The sequence below is a fragment of the Sus scrofa genome, chromosome 7, assembly GCF_000003025.6.
Source record: "Sus scrofa isolate TJ Tabasco breed Duroc chromosome 7, Sscrofa11.1, whole genome shotgun sequence".
Classification (NCBI taxonomy): domain Eukaryota; kingdom Metazoa; phylum Chordata; class Mammalia; order Artiodactyla; family Suidae; genus Sus; species Sus scrofa.
Genome location: NC_010449.5, coordinates 67,220,462 through 67,246,741, shown reverse-complemented (window position 1 = coordinate 67,246,741; position 26,280 = coordinate 67,220,462). Strand labels below are relative to the sequence as shown.

At 39.2% G+C, this 26,280-nt stretch overlaps 1 protein-coding gene across 16 annotated transcripts in view; it reads left to right on the top strand.

Moving 5' to 3' along the window:
* The window catches only part of AKAP6 (A-kinase anchoring protein 6), a 548,607-nt gene that overhangs the window by 215,406 nt on the left and 306,921 nt on the right, over positions 1 to 26,280 (top strand). Inside the window, exon 1 of one of the 16 annotated variants that reach the window (XM_013989052.2) lies at positions 21,095 to 23,336. The exons of 13 other annotated variants lie outside the window; for them this stretch is intronic. Coding sequence is in view for 1 of the 3 variants with exons in the window: in XM_021099875.1 (XP_020955534.1) it covers positions 23,415 to 23,525 (111 nt within the window). In the remaining 2 variants the exon portion in view is untranslated. Of the gene's footprint in view, positions 1 to 21,094; positions 23,337 to 23,364; positions 23,526 to 26,280 lie in introns of those variants that run through there. 2 more of the 16 variants (XM_021099876.1, XM_021099875.1) reach the window with 2 other exon arrangements.

The following is a 26,280-nucleotide window of genomic DNA, read 5'->3' as shown; positions in this document are numbered from 1 at the left end:
AGTAAAGAGAGCATCTGGTTTTCAAATTAGTAAAGCTGAAAAATATAGTGTTTGCTCTCAAAATGAGTCAAATATCATACTCTAATGAAAATGCCAAAGCAGAAAGAGAGTGGGGGGTGGGGGGAGCTAAAAATGCCCAAATAGTGGGGAAAGCTGTTTTCTACTAACTTTCCTATAGGTTTACAATTCAAGCATTTTGCAATTGTTTAGTAAATCTGCCTGGACAAGGTTCCTTTGAAGGGATGTGTGGATTACAGGCAAGGGGACTGAAAATCTAGTGCCTTACATGGTAGGTAACTGCCTGGTCTTGTTTTTCAGAATAACTTGTTCATCCACCATACATGCAGCTTTCATCCCAGTGCAGTGGGCAGAAAGCCATTGTTTTCTTTGCATAGTTAGTGGTTTACTTCCTTGTCACCTTCTCATTCAGTTGCGTCATGGCCCTACTGCTGCTGTAGGTTGAGCAGCCTTGTCTTTTTCCATCAATACTAAGAGAATTTAATTTCTTTCATGTGAACTGGTTCCAGTTCCTCAACAAGTGTTTGGTTTTGTGATGACAACTTTGAAGAAGTGAGGTAAAAATTCATTGAGAAATACATCCTTTCTTCTCATCCATCTACTTCCTTACCTCCCAGCTCCCATTAGACCATATCCATCCAGTTTACATGTGAAGCAGAACCACATGAAACTGTTTTTTTGGTAGGTCAAAGGCAAATATAAGTAATTTCCTTTTTTTTTTTTTTTTGTCTTTCTGCCTTTTCCAAGGCCGCTCCTGCAGCATATGGAGGTTCCCAGGCTAGGGGTCTAATCAGAGCTGTAGCCACCAGCCTACACCACAGCCACAGCAATGTGAGATCCGAGCCACGTCTGCAACCTACACCACAGCTCATGGCAACGCCGGATCCTTAACCCACTGAGTGAGGCCAGGGATCAAACCCTCAACCTCATGGTTTCCTAGTCGGATTCGCTAACCACTGAGCCAGGACGGGAACTCCATAAATACAGGTAATTTCATGTGGTTCAACTTCTACATATACAAACAAGTTCTCTGATTGAAAATATGAGTGAGTCTGAATATTGTCTTTAGTATTCTCTGAGAAGAGAAAAAAAGATTTCAAGGTTAAAGACTGACTGACAAACTTATTTGTAACCAAACTAAATTCCAGATGGGGCTGGCTTGTAGTTTACAAACAGAAAAGAAATAGGTATTGCTTCTTTCAGGAAATAAGCACTTCTCCCTGAAGGAGATGAAGATTGAAGTTCTCTATGTGGGATATATTCCCAGTTCACTTGGTTTTGCATTTAGCTTAAAAATTTTGTTTGGGAGTTCCTCTTATGGCTCAGCAGAAACAAATCTGACTAGTATCCATGAGGACTGCAAGTTTGATCCCTGGCCTTGCTCAGTGGGTTAAGGATCCGGTGCTGCAGTGAGCTGTGGTGTAGGTCACAGATGCAGCTTGGATCTGGCCTTGCTGTGGCTGTGGTGTAGGCCAGCAGCTACAGCTCTGATTCGATCCTTAGCCTGGAGACCTCCATATGCTGCAGGTGTGGCCCTTAAAAAAAAATTCTGTTTGGTCTTTGCACTTCACTCATTTTCCATTATTGGTTCTGATTCCAAATCTCTGTGTTACATGTCTATAAATTTGTTTATATGCTCTTAGATTTGGAAGATAGGAAGTATATTGATTTTTTTTCCCCATTCATTTGGGAAAAAAGTGTGCATTTGTTCCCTTCCACAGCTCTAGATTTTTCATTCTCAACTTTGTATTTTTATTTGAGATACAGGAAGGATATTTTTTAAAAGTTTTTCTCTGAAAATGAACCCAGGACTATAATGTGATGAACATTATGCAAAGGAATATAAGTCTCAGTGTAGTGATCTTTTATGCTTTACCTTTAATGGTTTATTAATGTATAATAGTCATCGTGAATATTTAGCATTTACTGTATGTCAGGTACTATGCATGTATTACCACATTTAATCCTCGTCCATCATGGGTCCTGGTCCTAACTTAACAAATGAGAGCATTTAGAGACAAAGGTTAAGTTTCTCTCCCAAGGAGTTGAAGTTGTTAATAGCAATGCTAAGACTGCCTTTCAGGCTATCTCCAGACTATACCATTGTGCCATCACACCGATTGCACCTGATTCAGACATTGCCCCTAGTTCATCATTTTTAGCGAATATTTTAGTTGTTGGTTCTTATTTTGAAGGTGCCATGTGGGCAAGGTGTCTTAAAGGATGATGGCAGGTACGTCTTACTATTCTGTGAGGAGCAAAGCTTCAAAAGAAGCATCCTGATGCTTTCTCAGTATGGAGTTTCAAGCAAAACCAGCTTCTGTTTGCAGCACTAGCGTACAACCCATTCACTCACCTGAATCCTTACATCTTAATCTATGTGCTGTCTGCAGCCATAAATCATTTTTAGCTCTTTCAACTACCCATAAAAATGTTTTAAGCCCACTTTTAACTACAGAATATTATAATTATTATCTATTTTGTGCCTTTAAATTTTGCTATTTCTATGCCGAAACAAAAGTTCAGGATGTTGTTCTTAAACATTTATATGCTGTATCTTCTGGTGTCTTATATGATATTTAACATTTCAACAGATACTTATTGAGAGCCTCCCATATGTCAGACATTCTTCTTGGCATAGCAGGGAACAAAACTGACAAAAATGCTGACCTCAAGCACTTAACATTCTTGTAGTGATCAGTTTTTCAAAGGGTTATCAACAGACAGCCAGGGAAGGAGGGTGGATCTATAGAAGGAACTCCTTAGATAGGATTGAGAGGCCTGGGGAAAAATGCGTGGTGCCTCCTTATTCAGGAGCCCACAAAGCCAGCTGAGACTACTCAGACAAGGGCAAACAGCAAAATGGGGCTAGAAGAGGTTTCAGTTGAACTTCCCTACTATAAATTACCTCAAAGATGCATTGTATTAAGATCCTTGCATAGCAGTCGAAGTCACCTACTGGATTTTAGCCTTATTTCCCATACATAGAATTTAATCTAGCCATTAATTGTACAGATAAAGATTAAAAGATTTAGGCTGGGCCCTAAATCAAGGATCTTTCTGAATCATAAGAGTTAAAAATAATAGAGATAAAGGGAAAAATATTCCATAACTAGAAGCAGCTGAAGAAGGAAGTTGAGGGTGGGGTTCACAGTTCTCACAAGGAGTGGCTGAGGCTGGCTGGTTGAAGCTCAGCTCCAAGGCAACTTGGCGTCCATACATGTGTGAGTGTCTGTCCTGACAAACTAATTTAGTGCCTCAATTCCAAGACAAGTGTGCATCACAGACTTGCAGAAATGCCTCATGGCATATTTACTACTTTGGTTCCCAAACTCAATTTAGCCAGATCTTTTCAGTAACGAAGCATTTTTATTTATAGAGCTCTTGCTACATTCAAGAGGCAGTTTAGAGTGGTGGTTAAGGGAGTCGATTCTTGGAGCCCAACTGTCTGGGTTCAAATTCCAGCCCCACCTCTTTCACAGCTACCAAAGACAGTTCACTGTGCCTCATTTCCCTTTTCTGTAAAATGATGGTCATAATAATAGCATCTATCTCATTGGGTTGTAATGAACATAAATTAAATAGTATCTGTGAGATGCTTAGAATGATGCCTGGCCACAATAAGCACCATATAAATGTAGCTGGTATGATGGGAATATTTGATTATTCGGTCAATAGGCATTGCCTGGCTGAGGTTTAGCATCCACAGTGAATTTTTCACATAGCTTGCCATGACAGATCTAGTGGGCATCAACCCTAAATGCCAGAAGCAAACACTAAGACTCAGAGCAAAGACATTTACTGAGCATTGCCGTATATGGAGTTTTGAGTTTTCGTATTTAAAATTAAGAGCCAACATCAGTGAATGTTGTTGCCAGGAAGCATCTCTCTGTCTCTCTCTCTGTCTCTCTCTCTCTCTCCCCCTGTGCACACACGTGCCTGCAAGCCAAGTCCCTCTGTGATTGCCATCAAACATGTCAAGAAGACATCACACTCAGGTCTATGAAACCCAAAGGATAGATGTCAGGGAGATAAAAGTCCTTCTGCTAAACAGATGACTAAATGGTTAAGTAAGTGAATTGTGAGGAGGAAAATTCCAGGTTCCACATGGGGCCAAGATGTGATGGCAGCAGCAGCTAAGATAATAAACCATGATGACAAGGATTAAAGATGAACTGACTGTCCTCAGAGAGAAAGCCAAATGAAGTAGAAGACACATCAGAGGAGATCTCTGCCATCATAAAGCCCCTAAAATGTAATCTGATGCCAGAAAGAGATAATCAGCACATGGAAAACTAGATTTAGCCTGAAGTAAATCTCTGCTCAAAGTGTAGATCAGGGTAGGTTTTATGGGGAACTCCCAGAACACTCAAACTGTTGTGATTGCCTATGAGGAAAGATGATTACGGCTCTTTTAGATGGTAAATGGCTGCTTAAGTAGAGAGAGAGAGAGAGAATGGTTGAATTAAATAGGGAATGAAAGAGCAGTGTGAACAAGGCTCCTTGATGAAATGGAATTTACCATTTACCATGAGAATTCCTGATTTCTACTATGTTGTTGTCCTCTTTGGTTCAGAATAAAATTAGTATCCAGGAGGAAAGAGCTAGTCTCAAGTTAGAGGGTGCTGAGGAAAATATATTAGGAGGAGAGGAAAGGAGAGGATGGAGCTGCCCACCCCTGTTTCCGTGAGAATTTGACACATGAAAGGACCCCCAGGAACATGGGGAAAATGATTTTTAAGAAAGAATTCCATCAGGTTTCAACTTGAGAACATGTGACTTATATCAAGCCAACACCTACTTCCCACTCTTGATAGATTTTTAGCATACATACGATTGCTTTTAAAAAAAATCACTTCTATTATTTCCCCCTGATTATATGAATAATACATAGTCTTATAAAAATGAGAAAATTGGAGCTCCCCCTGAGGTACAATGGGATTGGCAGCATCTTGGGAGCACTGGGACGTGGATTTGATCCCCTGCCCAGCACAGTGGGTTAGGGATCTGGCGTTACCACAGCTGCAGCTTAGGAGATGACTGAAGCTTGGATCTGATCCCTGGCCCAGGAGCGCCATATTCCACAGGGTGGCCAAAAATGAAAAAAATAAAAATCATCTATGGTCCACTAGAGATACCGACTATGTATTATGTATTCCCTTTATCCAGCTTTTATTTACATGTATACAAAAATTGGACTCAGCCTCCATGATAGTTTTATACTTTATTTCCTTCTTTTCTTTTTTTGGCAACACATGCGGCATGCAGAAGTTCCTGGGGCAGGGTGTTTTTTGTTTTTTGTTTTTTTCTTCTTGGAGCCACACCTACAGCATATGGAAGTTCCCAGGTGAGGGGTTGAATTGGAGCTACAGCTGCTGGCCTACACCCTAGCCATAGCAACGTGGGATCCAAGCTGCATCAACAACCTATACTATAGCTCACGGCAACACCAGATCCTTAACCCACCAAGCGAGGCCAGGGATTGAACCCACATCCTCGTGGATACTAGTTGGGTTCATTACCACTGAGACACAATGGGAATGCCTTGGGGGCAGGAGCAGTGACCTGCCCCCAAGGCACAGCAAAGACAACACCTTAGCCTGCTGGGCCACCAGGGAACTCCTGTACATTGTTTCCTTAACTTAATATTATGTCCTGAACATTTTTTGTACTACATAGATGGGCCCATATGTTTATTTTTTCTCTCAAGTCTTATGCTTCGGGGTCTGTAGAGTTTTTTACCTCCCTCATATTGGCACTGAGATGGTTTAGGCCTTGTGAGGCTAATCTGGGATTTGCAGGGTGTCTTGAGCGGTGAGAGGAAAAAAATCTTCCTGCAAATGTAAGAGAATTACATCTTGGAGCTGGAGTTTATGTCTCTTAATAGTCTTCCTTTAAGGAGCATATCATGACTAAATGTTTGTATCCTAATTCAAATAAATGGTAGGCGACTGTTTGGATGAGAGAGAAATATTGGCTACTTTGTCTGATATTTAAAAGAAAGAAGCAGTGATCATAGATAGCCCTAAGAGAACATTGGAGTCATCTTTTGAGAGGAGAAAATTCACAACTGATCTGAATACTAAATTTTCATTATGTAGGCTCTTGCATTGATGAAAGATCTGTGTTAAGCCCTGAAGTCTTATGACTGAAATAATGGCACAATATGCAGAATCCTATGGGCTTTATTCTTAAACATTTGTGCCCTATTCATAGTCAAGGTGCCCATTCATAGTTGGTCATGCTTCTGACATTGGATTTCTTCATGTGATTTGTAGATCTTTATGTAAAGCAACAAACATAGCTATTATGAAGGAAGGGAGAAATGGTTTTGTGACAATATAAACCAGTGTGGAGCCAAAATATTTTTAAAAATCTATTTTCATTTATCATTTGTTTGAATTTGGGTGTCACTGTGGTAGGCATGGATTGGTACCTGAAGCAATGCAATACTTGCTCTCAGGAGTCAGAGTTTGATACAATTTTACTCAACCAGCTGGAGTCTGATTCTTCATATTCCCCTACAGCCCCCACCCCATCTGCTCATGCCTAAAGATCTCAGTGACCCAGGAAAGTAGTTGGTTTTCTTGTTGCTTCAACACACAGAAGAGTAATTCATACTTACAGATTCATATATGGTATATATATATATATATATATATATTCGTATATGGTATATGGTATATGGTATATATATATATATATATATATATATATTCGTCTTTTTGCCATTTCTTGGGCCGCTCCCACGGCATATGGAGATTCCCAGGCTAGGGGTCTAATCGGAGCTACAGCCGCCGGCCTACAGCAGAGCCACCGCAATGTGGGATCTGAGCCACTTCTGCAACCCACACCACAGCTCACGGCAACGCCGGATCCTCAACCCACTGAGCAAGGCCAGGGATCGAACCCGCTACCTCATGGTTCCTAGTCGGATTCGTTAACCACTGTGCTATGACGGGAACTCTGGTAAAGATATTTTAAAAATATGAAATGTATATATTTTTCTGATATACTGGATTGTTGACAAAATCAAATGACCAATAAGTGAGAATTCTCCTCATATTTTTTGAGATAACTTCTGTTGACAACTTGGTATATATTTTTCTATACTTTTAGTCCATATTTATATTCATACTTATATAAATTTTAAAAACATATTGGTTACAATTATTTAACCAACTCTCTTACTGCACATAATATTTTAGACTCTCTTCCTGTGTCAAGATTATAAATATATACTTTGTTCTATTTTATTGATTGATTTGTAATTAGGGGATACATGCAAAGATACAAAATGGTAAACTGATTCCTCCCTCCTACCCTTATTATTGGGCCTCAGTGCTTTTCCTCTCCAGAGGCAGTCATTGCTATCAAATATAATCTTCCAAAACAAATATAAGCCACGTTAGTCCCTTCAGCATATAAGCAAGTGATAACATAATCCAACCTGAAAGAGGAAGAACTCTTCCCTGATTTGTACCTTCGCTTTCAGCTATCACCTTATTTCTTTGCTCCCAGTACAGCTGTAATCCTTAAAAAACTGTCTCCAATTACTGTTTCCAATTCCTCTTCTCTCACCCTTCGATGAACTCACTGCAGTCTCCATTTTTGTGCTATATTTAAGCTGTGTGGGCCTATAAAAGCCCACTCATTCCAACCTGGGACAATTTGAAGAGTGCTTTCAGTTTCAGGGTTCCGTGTGGGGCAGACTGATGCATTATAGCCCAACTTTCCCCCACCCTGCCTACTTTCTTCCCCTTCCTCAGGAGATCCTCCCAAGAGCACTCCCTTAAAAAACAAACAAAACTTACTAGGCTTCATTGTAAAGGCTTCTTCTCAGGACACCATCCTGTGACAACCCCCAGTGGTTTTCACCTCAGAGTAGTAAAAGCCCATAGTCCTTGCAATGGCAGTATGTGTCCCCTGCAACTCCCCACCACCAATCTTTCTGGCTACACCTCCTGCACTCTCCCCTTTGTTCAGTTGCCTAAATATACTAAGCTGGTTTGTCCTCTGATATTTTCCAAGGGCCTAGGAAAATGCTTGGCACAGAAAATGTATTCAAGTAATATTTATGGATGAATGAATTATTCAATTTTTTTTCATGCAAATGTTGCCGACTTTACATAAATATATTGCAACAATGTATCTTGGAGAACACTCCAAATCAGAATAACACCTGCATAGTTTTCCACCACATATATATATATAAACACAATTTGCTTATTCAGTCCTATATTAATGGACATATTATTTCCAATACTACAATGAATAATTTCATAATGTCATCTTATGTTAGTATATCTACAGGAAATAATCTCTAGAACTGTAATTTGCTGGTCAAAGTATATAATGTGTATTGGTGATTTTGACCAATATTGATGAATCATTTTCCATAAACCTTATAATAATTTATATTCTCACCAGCAAAATATGAGCATGTCTCTTTGAACGTATACTAATTCTTTGTATTGCTCATCTGATAAATAAAAATGGTATTTAAATGTAGTTTTGATTTTTTTATTTTTTTCTCTTATTATCAATGACATTGAATACCTTTTTATGTATTTAAAAGACAATTGTATTCCCTTCTGTATAATTTTCTTACTAATCCCTTTTCTGTAAACTTTTTTGGGCTGTTGCTCCTTTACCTGTTGATTTATAGAAAATGTGAATATTTGTGAATACTCTTCTTGGTTTTCCACTTATATTTTTTAACTTTGTTTACAGTGTTTTTCAAATAGAAATATAATTTTTTTTTTGTCTTTTTAGGGTCACATCTGAAGCATATGGAGGTTCCCAGGCTAGGGGTCAAATCAGAACTATAGCCACTGGCCTACGCCACAGCCACAGCAATGCCAGTTCTATGACCTACACCACAACTCAGGGCAATGCCACATCCTTAACCCACTGAGCTAGGCCAGGGATTGAACCTGTGTCTTCATGGATGCTAGTCAGATTCGTTTCCACTGAGCCATGAAGGGAGCACCTAGAAATATAATTTTTTGTAGTGGAACTTGTCCATTTTTTTTTCTCTTATAGGTTTTGTGTCATTCTTTAGTCTTTCCCACTTCAATACCATAAATATCTTTCCCTTGTATTTTCCTCTAATACTTTCAAATTTTATTTTCTCTCCACCCCCCCTCCCCAATACCTGCAGCATGTGAAAGTTCCTGGGCTACGGATCAAACCTGTGCCACAGCAGCAACCTGAGTCATGGCAGTGACAATGCTGGATCCTTAACCTACTAGGCCACCGGGGAACTCTGATAGATTTACGTTTTAAATCTATATTATTTGAGAGTTTACACTGATGTACATCTTAAAAACATGGACATAAAAGTTGTATTAATCAGGAGTTCCCGTCATGGCTCAGTGGTTAACAAATCTGACTGGGAACCATGAGGTTGCAGGTTCAATCCCTGGCCTTGCTCAGTGGGTTAAGGATCTGGCGTTGCCATGAGCTGTGGTGTAGGTTGCAGACGCGGCTCAGATCCTGTGTTACTGTGGCTCTGGCATAGGCCAGCGACTATAGCTCCTATTGGACCCCTAGCCTTGGAACCTCCTTATGCCGTGGGAGTGGCCCTAGAAAAGGCAAAAAGACAAAAAAAAAAAAGTTTTACTAATCAAAGATCAAAGTTTCCCTTAATGTCCCAATATTATTTATTTGATAAATTGTCTTTTCCGCACTTATGCCATCTTTATCACATTTCTATCTCTCTCTCTCTCTCTTTTTTTTTTTTTTTTTTTTGTCTTTTTAGGGCCACACCCACAGCATATGGAGGTTCCCAGGCTAGGGGTCCAGTTGGAGCTGTAGCTGCTGGCCTATGCCACTGTCATAGCATCATGGGATCCGAGCTGCATCTGCGATCTATACCACAGCTCACAGCAATGCTAGATCCTTAACCCACTGAGTGAGGCCTGGAATTGAGCCTGCGACCTCATGGATGCTAGTCAGACTCGTTTCCGTGGAGCCACGGTGGGAACTCCTAGCTTTCTTTTTTAATTTATTTATTCATGTATAACCACTACTTTGCTTTATGTATTATAGTTTTATGATGTTTCATTAGTTCTATAATTGTCTTTGTCTCTATTGCCAACTAAATGTTCTGAAAATAATATTTTCAAAAATTTCCTGCCTTTCTAACTTATTTTTCCATGTAAGATTTATAATCAGCTTGTCTAGTACCAAATGAAATTCTCTTGTTTTTTGTTAGAGTTTTGTTACATTTAGAGATGAATTTAGGAAGAATTGACATCATCCTAATCCTGAGTCTGCTTATCCAAAAAAGTAATGTCTTTCATTATCCATTCAAATCTTCCTGTATTCCTATCAGTATATATTTCCTTTTTAAAACTGCCATATAAATATATTTTTAATTGAAAAATTTTAAAGCAAATACCTGATTTATAACTACCTAGATTAAAAAACAAAAATAGAACTTTGCCAAGAGCATGGAAACATCCCACATACTCCTTCTGATACCAGTCCCTTTGTCCCTTCAGAAGTAACCAACATTTTGACTTTGCGATACTCATTTCATTGCTTTAGTTTTACTGCCGTGTAAGCATCTCTAAATAACGTAGTTTAGTTTTGCCTGCTTTTGAGCTTAAAATAAAAATAATCTTACCAGATAAATTTTTTTTTGTATCCAAATTCCTTTGCTCAAATCATGGCTATGAAATTTATCCATGAATGTTGCCTTTTTAGCAAATTTCTTTTTCTGAATTGGAATCTTCATGTGATTTTTAAAAATTTCTTTTTCAAACATTAAAGCAGTATTGGTTTCCTGGAATGAATCCAACTTGGTCATGATGCATTATTCTTTTTTTTTTTTAGGTATTGTTGGATTCATCTGTAAGGACTGGTCTAATGGTCTAGTTCTGGTTTACCTGCGCTCCTTTGGAGTGGTCCTTTAGAGTTCCCCACAAATGCCTTTTTAAAAACAAAAACAAAAACAGAGCTCCTCCTCCTTGCTGGGTTCTGAGCTCCAGTTTTTGTCCTTTCAGTGCTGAAAACTGCTAGAAGTTCAACCCAGCTTCTCAATCTCTTAGCTCAGCTTGCAGCTCTGCAAAGGTCTTTATAATGGTACAAATATCTTATCTCTCTGAATTTCCTTTCTCTGTGGGATCTTAGGCTCTCAAATCTCTGCTGCCTTGGTAATTCTCTTATGCTTTCAAACTGATTCTTTTTGTTCAGCTTTTCCAGCTGTTTTCAGTGAGATGGTTGTTCTGCATAAGCTAGTCTGCCATAACCAGAAGTAGAAATTTAAAAAAAATGATAAAAAATAATAAAATTAGAAGCTTAAGTTACTGTTATAGTATAATGGTATTATGAGGGAATAGTAATTATAATTTATGTTCATGCCTCAGGAGCAACAAAGATAGCATAGACTACCTTGGATACCAAGAATGTCCCATGGCTTGTGAAGGTGATCTGGCTGTGACATCTCGCACTCCACTGATCTCAGGCTAATTCTGCTCATTTCAAGTCAAGGTGACATATCTTTTCTCCATAAACACTTTGTGTACATCCTGTTAGATACTTCCTCCTGGGTTACTCAGGTACCCATGCTGGGAAATGATGAGTATGTTCAACATCTCTGCTTCTTTACCCACCATGTCCAATTATATCTAATTGTCTATTACATGTAATAGACAATCATGTCTATTATATCTGCTTATTGTTTCTGCAATATGTTCACTCTTTTCCAAAGCCACTGCCTTTGCTTAGCTCCAACTCTCATTATCATTCTTGGTTGCAGTTATTGAAAAAAACCCCTATTCTCATCCCCTTATCAAAACAAGGAATAGGAGTTCCCATCATGGCTCAGTGGTTAACAAATCCAGTTAGGAACCATGAGGTTTTGGGTTCAATCCCTGGCCTTGCTCAGTGGGTTAAGGATCCGGTGTTGCTGTGAGCTGTGGTGTAAGTTGCAGATGCGGCTTGGATCTCACGTTTCTGTGGCACTGGCATAGGCCAGCGGCTACAGCTCCTATTGGGCCCCTAGCCTGGGAACCTCCATATGCCTCGGGAGTGGCCCAAGAAATGGCACAAAGATTAAAAAAAAAAAAAAAAAAAAAAAAAAAAGGAACAAACCTTCTAAAATAAAGTTCCCACCCAAGCTTTTGCTACTCTGCTTAAAATTCAATAATACGGAGGCAGGAGTGCATCTGAGGCCATGGCAAGAGGCCCCACCATGGCACCTCCACCACCGCCCCGCCACCGCTGCCAGCTCCAGGGCACCATGTGAGCCACACCAAGCCTCTGCGACTGCATCTGCCTGCTGCTCACCACAATCCTGGACCTGGCGCGCGGTGAACCCTTTTAAAGTTGGAACCGATTATCACCCACCTAAATCCTAAAGCCCTGGGCAAGGTGAGAGGCGCAAGAGGACAGCTACCCTGGTCAGTGCGGGTGATGAGTCCGCACATTGAATGATCCTTCCATACCGGTCTCCTTCAACCATCTAAGATTGCTCCTTTCCTAATATCAGAGCTGAGTTTTTATTTTTTCCATAGCGAGGATGATATGGATCAGCTGCAGTGTGTCCAGGGCAGGCTAGCTGCAGGGGGAGTCCTCATGTGCTGCAAGATGGGTTTAAGCTCCTCTTTTCACAGATTAGGAAACTGAGGGTTTCCCCAGAGTTTCAGCATTTGTTCGTGATAAGAAGACAACACCTGACTGAGACAGGATTAAGATGGAGGAATACAAGGACTGGAGCTCAATTTCGCTCCTAAAAACAACAAAATTCACAACTAAAAGCTGAACATTCTTCACCCAAATGGACTGGAAAACTTAAAAAAGATATCCTACTCCAGAAGAAAAAGAGGTGGACACATCAAGAGGTAGGAGGGGCGATTTCATGATATAAACAACCCCATATTCCTGGGTGGGAAGCCCCACAGACTGGAAACTAACTGGTTCACAGAGACTCACCTACAGGAGTGAGAGTTCTGAGCCCCACATCAAACTCGCACGTGTGGGGATCTGGCACTGGGAGAAAGAGGCCCTGGAGCATCTGGCATTGAAGGCCAGTGGGGCTTGTGTGCAGGAGCTCCATGGACTGGGGGAAATGGAGATCCCATTCTTAAAAGGAACACACAAACTTTCACGTGCACTGGGTCCCAGGGCAAAGCCAAGTCTCCATAGGAATCTGGGTCAAACATGACTGCAGTTCTTGGAGGACATCCTGGGAAAACAGGGGTGAATGTGGCTAGTTGTGAGGGAAGGACATTGAAAGCAAAGCTCTCGGGAATATTCAGCAGTTGCCTTTCTCTGGGGGTGGCCATTTTGGGAAAATCTGGCCCCACCTGTCAGTGGTGAGAAGCCCCAGGGCAAACAACAATCCAGGTGGGATCACAGCCCCACCCCTCAGTAAACGGGCTACTTAAAGACCCCTCAGGCACACAGCTGCCTCTAATCCCATCCAGAGACTAAGCCCCACCCACCAGAGGGATTAGAATCGGCTCCACCTACCAGTGGGAAGGCATCAGCCCCTTCTATCAGGAAGCCTACAGCAAGCCCCCCATACTGACTTTAGCCACAAAGGGGGCAGACACCAGAAGTAAGAGAGGCTATAACTCTATTATCTGTAAAAAGGTCACCACACCAAAAACCTATAAAAATGAAAAGACAGAGAACTAGAACTCAGATGAGGGAGAAAGGAAAAACCCTAGAAAATCAGCTAAGCAGTGAGGAGATTCTTAGCCTCCAGGAAAAAGACTTTAGACTGTTGATGCTGAAGATGATGCAAGACATTGGAAATAAACCAAAGGCAAAGATGGATAACTTACAGGAAACACTGACCAAAGAGATACAAGATATAAAACTTAAATAAGAAGAGATGCAAAATACAATAACTGAAATAAAAAATTCACTAGAAGCAGCTAACAGCAGAATACAGGAGGCAGAAGAATGAATAAGCGAGGTGGAGGACAGATTAGTGGAAATGATGGATGCAGAACAGAAAAGAGAAAAAAGATTGAAAACAAATGAAGAGTCTCAGAGAACTCTGGGACAACGTTAAATGCACCAACATCCATATTATAGGGGTGCCAGAAGGAGAAGAGAGAGAGAAGGGGACAGAAAACATATTCCAAGAGATAATAGTGGAAAACTTCCCTAACATGGGAAAGGAATCACTCACTCAAATCCAGGAAGCACAACGAGTACCATATAAAATAAACCCAAGGAGGAACACACCAAGACACATAATAATCAAACTGACCAAAATTAAAGACAAAGAGAAAATCTTGAAAGCAGCTAGGGAAAAGAAACAAATAACATACAAGGGAACCCCAATAAGGTTATCAGCAGATTTTTTCAACAGAAACTCTGCAGGCCAGAAGGGAGTGGCATGATATACTTAATGTAATGAAAGGAAAAAGCCTCCACTCAAGATTACTCTACCTGGCAAGGCTCCCGTTCAGATTTGAAGGAGAAATCAAAACCTTCTCAGATAAGCAAAAGCTGAGAGAATTCAGCAACACTAAACCAGCCTTACAACAAATACTAAAGGAACTTCTCTAGGCAGAAAAGAAGAGAAGAAGAAAAGAAAAAAGAGCAACAAAAACAAATCCAAAGCAATTAATAAAATGGCAGTAAGAACATACATATCAATAATTACCGTAATGTTAATGAACTAAACACCCCAACCAAAAGACATAGACTGGCTTAATGGATACAAAAACAAGACCCATATATATGTTATCTTCAAGAGACCCACTTCACTTCTAGGGACACATAAAAATTGAAAGTGAGAGGATGGAAGAAAATATTTCATGCAAATGGAGATCAAAAGAAAGCTGGAATAGCAATACTCATATCAGATAAAGGAGACTTTAAAATGAATACTTTAAGGGACAAAGAAGGATATTACATAATGATCAAAGGATCAATCCAAGAAGAAGATATAACAATTTTAAATATCTACACAGCCAACATAGGTTCACCACAATATATAAGGTAACTGCTAACACCCTTAAAAGGACAAATCGACAGTAACACAATCATAGTGGGGGACTTTAACACCCCACTTACAGCAATGGACAGATCAATCAGACAGAAAATCAATAAGGAAATAGGCCCTGAATGATGCATTAAACCAGATGGACTTAATATATATTTATAGGACATTCCATCCAAAAGGAACAGAATGTACATTCTTCTCAAGTGCACATGGAAAATCTCTAAGATTTATCACATCCTGGGCTACAATCCAACCTCAGTAACTTTAAGAAAATTGAAATCATATCAAACATCTTTTCTAACCACAACACTATACAACTGGACATCAACAACAAGAAAAAATCTGCAAAAACACAAACACGTGGAGACTAAACAATATGCTACTAAACAATGAATGGCTCACTGAAGAAATCAAAGAGGAAATTAAAAAATACCTAGCAGCAAATGACAACGAAGATACGACACTCCAAAACCTATGGGATGCAGCAAAAGCCGTTCTAAGAGAAAGTTTATAGCAATACAAGCCCACTTCAGGAAACAAGAAAAAGCTCAAATAAACAAGCTAACTTTACATGTAAAGCAGCTCGAGAGAGAACAGACAAGACCTAAAGTTAGTAGAAGGAAAGAAATCATAAAGATCAGAGCAGAAATCAATGAAATAGAAACAAAGAAAACCATAGAAAAGATCAATGAAACGAAAAGCTGGTTCTTTGAAAAGATCAACAAAATTGATAAACCCTTAGCCAGACTTAATCAAGCAATAGAGAGAGAGGACTCAAATCAATAAAATTAGAAATGAAAAAGAAGTAACAATGGATTACAGAAATACAAAGGATCAAAAGAGACTACTATATGCAACTATATGCCAATAAAATGGAAAACCTAGAAGAAATGGACAAATTCTTAGAAAAGTACAATCTTCCAAGACTAAACCAAGATGAAATAGAAAAGATGAATGGGCCAATCACAAGAACTGAAATTGAAACTGTGATTAAAAAACTTCCAACAAGCAAAAGCCCAGGACCAGATGGCTTCACAGGTGAATTCTATCAAACTTTAGAGAAGAGCTAATACCTCTTCTTCTGAAACTATTTCAAAAAATTGCAGAGGAAGGGATACTCCCAAACTCATTCTGTGAGGCCACCATCACCCTGATACCAAAACCAGACAAAGATACCACAAAAAAAGAAAATTACAGGCCAATTTCACTGATGAACATTGATGCAAAAATCCTCAGCAAAATTCTAGCAAACCACATCCAAGAATACATTAAAAGGATTGCACATCATGATCAAGTGGGATTTATCCCAGGGATGCAGGGGTTCTTCAATATCTGCAAATCCTTCAGTGTGATACACCACATTAACAAACTGAAGAATAAAAACCATATGATCCTCTCAATAGTCACAGAAAAAGCCTTTGACCAAATCCAACACCCATTTCTGATAAAAACCCTTCAGAAAGTGGGCATAACAGGAACCTACCTCAACATAATAAAGGCCATATATGATGAACCCACAGCAAACATCATTCTCAATGGTGAAAAGCTGAAAGAATTCCCACTGAGATCAGGAACAAGACAAGGATGTCAGCCCTCACCACTACTCTTCAACATCATTTTGGAAGTCCTAGCCACAACAATCAGAGAAGTAAAAGAGATAAATGGAATCCAAATTGGAAAGGAAGAAATAAAACTATCACTATTTGCAGATGACATGATCCTATACCTAGAGAATCCTAAAGACTCTACCAGAAAACTGTTAGAGCTCATCCATGAATTTGGCAAATTTGCAGGATACAAAATTAATACACAGAAATCAACGGCATTTCTATACACTAACAATGAAAGAGCAGAAAGAGAAATTAGGGAAGGAATCCCATTCACCATCGCATCCAAAAGAATAAAATACCTAGGAGTAAACCTACCTAAAGAGACAAATGACCTGTACTCTGAAAACTACAAGCCACTGATGAAAGAAATCAAAGATGACACAAATAGATGGAAAGATATACCATGCTCCTGGATTGGAAGAGTTAATATTATCAAAATGAGTATACTACCTAAGGCAATCTACAGATTCAATGCAATTCCTATCAAATGACCAAGGACATTTTTCACAGAACTTGAACAAAATATTTTAAAGTTTGTTTGGAAGCACAAAAGATCCAGAAAAGCCAAAGACATCCTGAAAAAGAAAAATGGAACTGGAGGAATCAGGCTCCCAGACTTTAGAATATACTACAAAGCAACAGTCGTCAAAACTGCATGGTACTGGCACAAAGACAGAAATATGGATCAGTGGAGCAGGATAGAAAGCCCAGAATTAAACCCACGCACCTACAGCCAACTCATCTATGACAAAGGAGGCAAGAATATACAATGGAGAAAGGACAGCTTGTTCAATAAGTAGTGCTGGGAAAACTGGACAGCCACATGGAAAAGAATGAAATTACAACACTCCCTAACACCATACACAAAAATAAACTCCAAATGGATTCAAGACCTAGATATAAGACCAGACACTATAAAACTCTTAGAGGAAAACATAGGCCAAACACTCTCTGACATAAACGACAGCAACATCTTCTCAGATCCACCTCTTAGAGTATTGACAATAAAAACAAAAATAAACAAATGGGACCTAATCAAACTTCAAAGTTTCTGCACAGCAAAGGAAACCCTAAACAAAATGAAAAGACAACCCACAGAATGGGAGAAAATCTTTGTAAGTGAATCGACTGACAAGGGATTAATCTCCAAAATTTATAAACACCTTCTGCAGTTCCATACCAAAAAAACAAACAACCCCATCAAAAAAACAAACAACCCCATCAAAAAATGGGCAGAAAATCTAAACAGACAATTCTCCAAAGAAGACATACAGATGGCCAAAAAACACAGGAAAAGATGTTCAACATCACTCATTATTAGAGAAATGCAAATCAAAACCATTATGAGGTACCACCTTACACCAGCTAGAATGGCCATCATCCAAAAGTCAACAAACAATAAGTGCTGGAGAGAGTGTAGAGAAAAAGGAACACTAGTATACTGTTGGTGGGATTTTAAATTAGTGCAGCCACTGTGAAAACAGTATGGAGATTCCTCAGAAAACTAAAAATAGAACTACCATTTGATCCAGCAATCCCACTCCTGGGCATCTATCCAGAGAAAACCACGACTCGGAAAAAAAAAAAAAAAAAAAAAGAAAGAAAGAAAGAAAAAAAAAATCTCAAGCAAAACTTGAGTTCCCATTGTGGCGCAGTGGTTAACGAATCCAACTAGGAACCATAAGGTTGTGGGTTTGATCCCTGGCCTCACTCAGTGGGTTAAGGATCCAGTGTTGCCATGAGCTGTGGTGTAGGTTGCAGACATAGCTCGGATCCTGCGTTGCTGTGACTGTGGTGTAGGCTGGCAGCTACAGCTCGGATTAGACCCCTAGCCTGGGAACCTCCCTGTGCAGTGGGTGCAGCCCTAGAAAAGACAAAAAAAAAAAAAAAAAAGAAAGAAAGAAAGAAAACCATGACTCGCAAAGACACATGTACTCCAGTGTTCATTGCAGCACTATTTACAATAGCCAAGACATGGAAACAACCTAAATGTCCATCAGCAGAGGAGTGGATCAAGAAGATGTGGTACATATACACAATGGAATATTACTCAGCCATTAAAAGGAGTGAAATGCCAGCATTTTTAGCAACATGGATCGACCTAGAAATTATCATGCTAAGTGAAGTCAGCCATACCGTGAGACACCAACATCAAATGCTTTCACTGACATGTGGAATCTGAAAAAAGGACAGACTGAACTTCTTTGCAGAACAGATGCTGACTCACAGACTTTGAAAAACTTATGGTCTCCGAAGGAGACAGTTTGGGGGATGGGGGGATGCGCTTGGGCTGTGGGATGGAAATCCTGTGAAATTGGATTGTTATGATCATTATACAACTACAGATGTGATAAATTTATTTGAGTAATTAAAAAACAGCCAAAAAAATTCAGTAATAGCTCTCTGTAACCCATAGGATAAAGTTATGTGGGTTTTTTTTAACTCCCTTTTTTTTTTTTTTTTTTTTTTTTTTTTTGGTCTTTTTGCCTTTTTAGGGCTGCACCCATGGATTGAACCCGAAACCTTATTGTTCCTAGTTGGATTCATTTCCACTGCACCACGATGGGAACTTCCCTTCTTTGCTTTTTTTAAGGCTGCACCTGTGGCATATGGAATTTCTGAGGCTAGGGGTAGAATCAGAGCTATACTCGCAGGCCTACACCACAGCCACAGCAACACGGGATCCAAGCCACCACTGTGACCTATGCCACAGCCAGATCCTTAATCAACTGAGCGAGACCAGGAATTGAACCCGTAACCTCAGGGGTTTGTTAATCACTGAGCCATGAAGGGAACTCCTAAATTTATGTTTATTATACCTATTCCCCGTGAAGCAGATACTGAAGGCAGGCACTATGTGCTGTAGCATACTCTTAGACCTCTGTTCATGTGCAAGAGCTGGCCCTTGCTGGCTTATGACTGGAGCAAATGACAACCACTCTGAACCTTAGTTCCCTCCTCTACAATAAAAAGAAATTGAACCAGATTTCCAACTCCAATGACTTTGTGATCCTGGATCATTGCTTTTATATATACTACGTATGCCTTTAAAAAGGAAGCTTATGCTTCTAGCTACACTTATATGTAGACTATAAATACTAAATAAAGAGTAATATCAATATCAGTTATGCAACTTGTATGTAACAACAGTTGATTTTGTCTGTGTGGATCCATGACTCAAATGGGAAACTAAATCATGACTTAATTGCATTTTTTTTTTTTTTTGGTCTTATGTCTTTTAGGGCCACACCTATGACATATGGCGGTTCCCAGGCTAGTGGTCAAATCAGAGCTGTAACTGCTGGCTTACAGTGCAGCCACAGCAATGCAGGATCTGAGCCGTGTCTGTGAACTATGCCACAATTCATGGCAATGCCGGATCTTCAACCCACTGAGCAAGGCCAGGGATCGAACCCACGTCCTCATGGATACTAGATAGGTTCAGTCACCACTGAGCCATGATAGGAACTCTAATTGAATTTTTTAATTGGAGTCTTCCACCACAACAGGCCAGCTGGAGCCCCTCAGGATTAAGGTGTACTGCTCGCCATGGTCCTCGACATCCCTTCCTCCAGGTTGGCCTGCAGTGTGACAAATGATCTTATTCTCTGGATCCATCTCTTGCCTCTCTGCTCCCTCCTACCCTTGTGTGCCAGGCTCTTCTCATACTGACATTTTCCAGCTCTCTCAACCAAAGTACTTCATACTCTTCTACCTCTAGGTCTTCTCATACGATGCTTTTCCTTCCTTCAATGCTTCCCCACAAAAATCCATATCTGATGCTAAGTTGTTCTTTAGAACTCTGCTGCACTCCCCCTGTTAACTGGCTTCTCTGCCTTATTCTGACTAGGGTGCCCCTTCTCACTGTCCTCTTCTCATGGCGCCCTCTGCAAATACCAGCCCTGTGCTTCCCAAACAACATTGCGACTATTTACTTACCCATTTCTCTAAATTCTAAGTTCCTTGAGTACAGGGACTGTCTTCTTTTCATTTTAAAATTGGGAGATCTGAGCATAGAACTTAATGTATAATGGATATTGAACAAACAAGTTAACTTATATTTAAATGAATATTTCTCAATGAGAGCCATTAAAAAGATACATTTCCTTTATCTGAATTTTAGAAGACTCTCTCTTACAGCTTTGTCAAATGCCTCTATTGGATTACATATCTAATACATAACCTTTTGGTTATGTATTAGATGCCAGACTTACAGAAATTATTTTTGGATGCTTCTTAAATTCTCTGTAAATTCTCAAATAAGCATAGTTTTCCAGACCAATGCTAACACTTGGTTCTGGTTGGAAAAATCTTGTCTTGATTTTGTCATCTTTCTTCTTTTGTGCTGGCTAGAGCTGACAGCTATTTAAATGAGAATTAAAAATAGGACCCTATGAAGTACATGTTCCTTTTTTTCCTGCCAGGCTGTAACTGACCACAGAACTGGGGTTATATGTCTCTCTCTTTCAAAAAAAAAAAAAAAAAAAAAAAAGTCACAGGCTATGCTATCAAATTCTAGATAAAAGTCAATGATAAAAAATAATTCCTAAGAGATATTCTAGTGGTCCAAGTACTTTTTCTTAATCCTAATGGAAAATATGATTTTTTTCCTCACTTTTGAAAGATATTCAAAGAATTTTAAGGTCAAAGTTCCACCAGTTTGTAACCATTATAATGTGTGATTCATCCAAATTGTTAGTTGGCCTTGACTGCTGAATGTGTCTTCCTTCTCTGTATTACTGTCACAAATGGGGGAAGTGGGAACTAGGGTATAAGAGAAAAAGGGTAATTGAATGTCTGAGAGGGAACAGTGTGAAAGCCTTTTGGCTTTGGAAAAGTGCATTCCTATTTATCATTGGAACTAAACTAACTGGTTAGAGCAGGCCTGACTTAAGATTGGAGCTGGGAATGGACTCTAAGTGCACTCTCACTAAAGATTTGACATGTGGTTATTCATTTGTTTGCCTCTTCATCAGATAGACATCCAGTTTTATAATGAAGTCTACAGCATGTTTATTGTGCTGTCTCAGAGCTGCTGGTCACCCTGAACTAAAAGTATCCCAGGAGAGTGGGAGTGGCTTATTGAACTCAGAAGCAGGCCACATGTGCTCTAGCGATTCTGTTAACATCCCCCAGTTCAGTCATTCAGCAAACATTCATTGACCTCTCCCAAGGGTGCTGATATAAGCCTGTTCTGCAAAGATGAAGGTGACATAGCAACTGCCTACCAGAATTCCCTGTTTAAGGAGCTAGGAAGGAAGTAACAAGACCATTAAGATATCAGGTGGTGGCAGAGCTGGAAGCACTGAGGAAGGGGCATTAAGGCAGTTAAGGGGATTCCTGAGGTTTCCAGAGGAGGTGACCACTGAGCTGACTATGGAAAAGATTGAGAGAACAGTACCTAAGGAAAGAGATGAGGCTTTTAGACTTTCTCCATTTTGGTGCTCTCTTTAGGGAGACCATGGCTAACCATTCCCAACAGATATATCAGCCTTTTAAGCTAAACTTCTCAGAATGAGGTCTGACTAATTCTTTCTACAAGTAGTTCTCAGCAGATCTCCAATTCAGGAAATTCTTGCTTATATTTAATTTATATCCACTCTCCTCCTGGGAATTCAAGATCTGTCTCTGAGTTCTGATTTTTGTGGAAATCATGAGAGGGGTGTTGATGAGGAAGTGGAAAGATTTGTGAATTTATCCCACATTGCCTTTGGGAGTCAAAATGTTCAGTGCTGTGTGGAGGAGCTCACTGGTAAGGAGGCACAATGCAATTTCCTTCTACTATTTTCTGTTTTTGGTTATTTCTCCCATGAGATAGTGTCTACAAACTGGTTATATTAGCCAGTAGGTGGGGTGCTTTATTAGAAATAGTGGGACCTGGTAAATATGTAGAGGCGAACTAACTTTATTATGAAAAATGTTTAGAGTGTTTTATATTTATAGCTTTCTCTATGAGAGCCTGCATGGGAATCCATAATCTTGATTAGATTCTATGTAGTTTACTTTTACTGGGATGCCTTGTGGAGAGGCACACTTTGTGACTAAATACTGCCAGTCAGAACTTAAATTTGTTTTGTAAAACAGCTGTCCAAGTCATTGCATGCCTCTGTTGAATGATTATTATTTATGATGGGTCTCAGCTCTCTGTGGGCATTAAAAGGTAGGTGTATAATTTCAAGGTTTCTCTTCAGACATAGTAAAATCTACCTAGTGGGGCATGGAGGAAGTGCTGCACACAAATTGTAAACTTCTCGAATGAGCTTTCTATTGTAACCAAGCAACTGACACATTAGACTCCCCTTTGCCATCAGCTTACATTCTCTGAGAACTTAGGTCAGTGCCTAAAATAACCCTGCTAGTTGTGAGGGGCACATGTGGACTGGAATTCCAGTTAACAGTCTGGGAGCTGAGGGACTGAGGATTTGAAAGCTTACTGTAAGTTAACAGTTCATAACACGCCTCTAGGCAGTTAGGCCCAAAGCCTCAAAGTGTTCAGGTATGGAAAGAAAGTTGTATGTTGTGTTTTATATTCTCTGTTTGTAAAGCTGGTTAACCAGTGGCAACTGGTTAAAAACCAAATGTACTTGAGTTACAAGATCTGGGCTTTCAGTGCTCTGCTTTCAAACTCTTGGGCCGTGGTGGAGTAACGGACAGAAGCGGATGGCTTGGCTGAGGAACGTGAAACTTCCGCAGCCTGTGTAGGACCCCTGGCACCTTGGAGCAGTGCAGTTCAGGTAGGCTGTTGTTTACACGAAATTCTGTTATCATTTGGATAGAGGTCATAAATAGCTTGTTCAGTTCCAGAGCTGGACATGAGATCTCAAGTATCTCTTCTGCACATGGTGTGTCTGTTTTGGTGGGTACTTTACTTCACACCCTTCCTTGACCTTATGCCAAATGACAGCCTTCGTTTTCTTACTCAGGTACGTGAAAATTCTAGGACATAAGGGAGACTGATGGAGTTCAGACAAAGTGATTTATCTGGCATGTGGTGAAGTGTCTCTTTAAAACTCACCTTCCTCTTTTCTGTTTTATTTCCCTTATTCTAACTCCAAAAGACAGGCTTTTATATTTGTGAGAAAGAATGGGAGAAAATGTTAAGCCTCTTGGTATGGTTTTCATATATTTTAAAAGCGCTTAAGAGGTTCTGGGTTTTATTTTTAGACTAAGATGAAAATCAGCAGTACTCTTTTCCAAATAACATCACTTAGCATTCTGTTTGTGCCCTGTGTCAGTGAATTAAAATACTGCAGTATTTTGCTCTTCTTACTCCAATGTTGACCTACATTATAAAGTATCAAATTTAGTTTTGGCTTCCAAGTGTCTAGCACATAAAATACATATATAAACGCTGTAAGTGATGCTTTAGAACTTCCGCCTGAGGGGGTTACTTAATTCAGCATTTATTCAAATTTATACATATACCTCATATCATATGACAGACATACTTCTGAAACATATGTGCAAACAGGGTTCTGTAATTGGTATAATTTAACACTTCAAAAGCTGATCACTTTTAAGGAATCTATGTATAAAACGAACAGGAATTCATAACTTAAATTATGTTTTAGATCTTTTTTGTACATCAGGTTCTTAAATTGAGACACACTGGTGTTGTATAACTTTGGATAAATTTCTCAGGAGCAAAAATTGTCCATTCATTATTAAGGAACATATAGGTATATGTGTGTGATCACATGAATCCTTTGGGGTGTCCCTAGAAGGATATCTGTGTGGTAGGATTTGGGGGTGACCTATTGGATATATTGGATATTAAATTGTGACTTTGGTAGGGAAAGTTTTTGTAGAGACAAGGGTCATGGTCTGAGACTTAAGAAATTTAAAAACTAATAATTGGAAATAGTATGTACATTCTGTCACCTTGATAACCTTGAAAAGCTTCAATATTATTGCTCTTCTAGCATTTATACCTATTGCAGTTTTAGGAATAATTAGCTTAAACAATATGCAGTTGTCTGTATTTGATAATTTTGGACCCGTAAAAATGACAGTTTTGCGTGGCTCATTCTAAGAGATTTAGGAACACTAATTCATTTTAATACAAGCTTAGCTTTAAACCCCCAACAATGGTAGCAGGAGTGAAATATTCTCATAAAGTATGAGAGCTATCTCATTAAAAACATGATCATCGGAGTTCCCGTCGTGGTGCAGTGGTTAACGAATCCGACTAGGAACCATGAGGTTGCGGGTTCGATCCCTGCCCTTGCTCGGTGGGTCAAGGTTCCGGCGTTGCCGTGAGCTGTGGTGTAGGTCGCAGACGCAGCTCGGATCCTGCGTTGCTGTGGCTCTGGCGTAGGCTGGCAGCTACAGCTCCGATTCGCCCCCTAGCCTGGGAACCTCCATATGCCGCAGGAGCGGCCCAAGAAATGGCAAAAAGACAAACAAACAAACAAACAAACAAACAAAAAAAAACCATGATCATCAAGCTTACTTCCTGTGAATATATGCAGTATGGATGAGTTATAGCTTTCTTTCAATTCTTAGAGTCTTTGGTCTTTTAAAAAGACCATACTGTTTCTGCTGAGTGCTTCCTATGGTGTTTATAGATCTGGTGACTGTGGGCCTACATCCTCAATGGCTGAGAGTTGGTATTTAACAAGGTTTGAGATATCTTGGAGAAGGGTCATCCTTGTTATCTTGTTAGTAACCAAATGTGTATTATACTTTTAGGGTTTCCCTATGTGTGCTGTCTTAGTGGTCTTCTTTTTTCCTAATTTCCTATGGTGGAATCTGAGGTCATTGATTTGAGACTTTTCTTCAGTTTTTATATAGGTGTTTAGAGCTATAAAATTTCTCTTAAGTACTGCTTTAGCAGCAGTGTAAGAATTTTATATATTGTATGTTTATTTATTTTTGCATTATGCCTTTTACACATTTTAATTTTAAAATATTTTTATTTTATATTGGTATATAGTTGATTTACAATGTTGTGTGAGTTTCAGGTGTGTAGCAAAGTGATTCAGTTATACATGTACGTATATCTATTCTATTTTAGATTCTTTTTCCATATAGTTTATTACAGAATATTGAATAGACTTCCCTGTCCTTTTCAATAGGTTCTTGTTGATTATTTTATATGCAGTTGTATGTATATGTTAGTTCCTATATATTTATTTTTAATTCCTTTTAAAATGCTTTATAATTTACTTTTTGATTTCTTCTTTGACTCATGAATTATTTAGAATTGTATTCGGACTTTCCAGAAATCTTTCTGTTTTTTTTTTAGTGTTTTAATTTAATTATAGCTAATTTTCATAACTTTAATTTTCAAAATGTATTGAGACATTTAATAATTATGATCTATCTTGGTAAATGTTCCATGGGCACTTGTAAAGAATGTGTATTCTGCTCTTGTTTGAGAGAAATTTATAAAATGTCAGCTAGGTTAAGTTGGTTGCTAGTGTTGTTCAAATCTTCTCTCCATATGGATCCTTACTGATTTCATGTCTGTTTGTTCTGTCAGTTATTGATAGAAGGGTATTGACATATCCAGTTACAGTTGTGAATCTATTACTCCTTTCAGTTCTGTTAGTTTTTGCTTTATGTATTTTGAAATCCTCTTATTAGATGCATTGACATTTAGGATTATTATGTCTCTGATGAACTCATCCCTTTATCATTAGGAAATGACTCTTTATCCCTGGTAATATTCTTTGT